Source organism: Mus caroli, chromosome 4 (genome assembly GCF_900094665.2).
Source record: "Mus caroli chromosome 4, CAROLI_EIJ_v1.1, whole genome shotgun sequence".
In the NCBI taxonomy this organism is placed as follows: Eukaryota; Metazoa; Chordata; class Mammalia; order Rodentia; family Muridae; genus Mus; species Mus caroli.
Genome location: NC_034573.1, coordinates 122,561,661 through 122,563,772, shown reverse-complemented (window position 1 = coordinate 122,563,772; position 2,112 = coordinate 122,561,661). Strand labels below are relative to the sequence as shown.

At 42.8% G+C, this 2,112-nt stretch overlaps 1 protein-coding gene across 2 annotated transcripts in view; it reads left to right on the top strand.

Moving 5' to 3' along the window:
• Window positions 1-2,112, top strand: part of Fam76a (family with sequence similarity 76 member A) — a 25,601-nt gene that overhangs the window by 5,185 nt on the left and 18,304 nt on the right. For both annotated transcript variants that reach the window (XM_021161093.2, XM_029476486.1), the window contains exons 3-4: window positions 1,233-1,287; window positions 1,698-1,850. In XM_021161093.2, coding sequence (XP_021016752.1) covers window positions 1,233-1,287; window positions 1,698-1,850 — 208 coding nt within the window. The remainder of the gene's footprint in view (window positions 1-1,232; window positions 1,288-1,697; window positions 1,851-2,112) is intronic.

The window sequence follows — 2,112 nt, the reverse complement described above, 5'->3', positions numbered from 1 at the left end:
TTTTTTGGTTTTTTCGAGACAGGGTTTCTCTGTGTAGCCCTGGCTGTCCTGGCACTCACTTTGTAGACCAGGCTGGCCTCGAACTCAGAAATCCGCCTGGCTCTGCCTCCCGAGTGCTGGGATTAAAAGCATGCGCCACCACGCCTGGCTGGATGAAATGTTCTTAACCCCAGTATCTCGCTAGTCTTAGGATGGTCTCATACTCAAGACACCCACCTGCCTCTGCCTCCGCCTCCATAGTGCTGAGGTCAAAGGCATTCACCGTCTGTGAAACTAAATCTTACAGAAAGGTAGTCAGTTACATTGTATACAAGTTGTATGTTTCTTGTATATTAGTGGGTTTATAGTGTAAACATTATTTCCGGTTACCCATTGTTTGCTTAGGTTTTTTATTTTACTAGTGTAGTTTTCTGCCACTTTAAAAAAAGAAGTGGCGAGCTCAGCATGGTGGTACAGATCTGTGATCCCAGGGACGGATGAGGCCTTTCTCAGCCAAACAAAGGTAACCCTATGCAAATGATCAAGGAACTGGAAAGTAACTAACAAGTGACTTTAAACATTTAACCAGGCTGGCAGAGCACTCACAGAGAGAGAGAGACCTTGTCTCACAAAAACAGCAACAGAAACCACACACACACACACATCATCATCATCATCAGGCCTTTTACTGCAGCCCTGGAGAAGCAAGCCTGGTCTCCATAGTGAGCTCCAGGCAGCAGCAAAAGTAAGATGATGAGGTCAGCCTGGGGCTCATGCTGCAGACACACATCTTCCTCCTCACCTTTGAGTTCTCACGTACTCATCTGAAGCCAAGAGAATTGACTTCTTTTCTGGTGTTTCGTTTCAGATTTTGAGGGATTTTTCTATATGTGGTAGTTTTATTTAGGGATATTTAAAGATGTCATAATTAAAGCTGGGCATGGTGGTCTCACATCTGTAGTCCTAACAACAGGAGGTCAGAGCTGTCCTTCTCAGCTACATTAGTGAGTTTGAGGCCAGCATGGGCTATGTGACTAAAGTTCCAAACCTGAGGGTGGGGGATGGGATGTGGACCATTATCTGAAGTAACCCATTCTCTATTTAAACTAAGTTGTCATTATTAGTTTACCAAATGCCCATACTATTGTCAGCTGTCCCCTAGCACCTAAGCAGTGACAATTTCCTTGGATTTAAGAGGATTACGTTTTCAGATGTTCTAAGGAAAGCCTTGTGTTTCTTTTTTTCTTTAACAGTAAAACCAATACAATTTGCAAGAAGTGTGCTCAGAATGTACAGTTGTATGGAACGGTAAGTAGGATTTCCCTAATTAAGTCCTAACAAGAATGAGCGCTTAGATTTTTTTTTTTTTTAAGGTTTATTTTATGTATGTAAGTACACAGTTGTTCTCTTCAGACACACCAGAAGAGGGCATCAGATTCCATTACAGATGGTTGTGAGTCACTGTGTGGTTACTGGGAACTGAACTCAGGACCTCTAGAAAAACAGTCAGTGCTCTTAACCGCTGAGCCATCTCTCAAGCCCCGGAGTGTTCCTTTCTTAAGTGCTAAGAATTGGACTTCATTTGAGCCCTGTGGGGCAAATGGGTGATATTGGGGACACATGTTTACCATGTGTCATGGACTACAAAGTAGGATCATTGCAGTAAAAATGGACCAGTGGTTTAGGATATACTAATTTGACCTTTCTTTCTGTCTAAGCCTAAGCCTTGTCAGTATTGCAACATAATTGCTGCATTCATTGGGAACAAATGCCAGCGCTGCACAAATTCAGAGAAGAAGTATGGGCCCCCATATTCCTGTGAACAGTGCAAGCAGCAGTGTGCATTTGACAGGAAGGATGATCGAAAGAAGGTAAATTTTGTGTTTTTCTCCTCCTCCTCCTTCCTCTCCTTCCTCTTCTTCAACTTCCTCCTCGACTTCCTTCTCTTTCTCTTTCTCCTCCTCTTAAGGAATTGAGTTGGGCCCAAATCAGGTGGACATGCTTTTGAGATCCTGCCCTGCTTCTGTTACCAACCTTGAAGAGTTAGACTTTGTTTCTTCATTCATCCAATCTTGACTATTCTAACATTTCTTTAAATAAAGGTTTTTGTTTTTTGAGGCAAGGTTTCTCTGT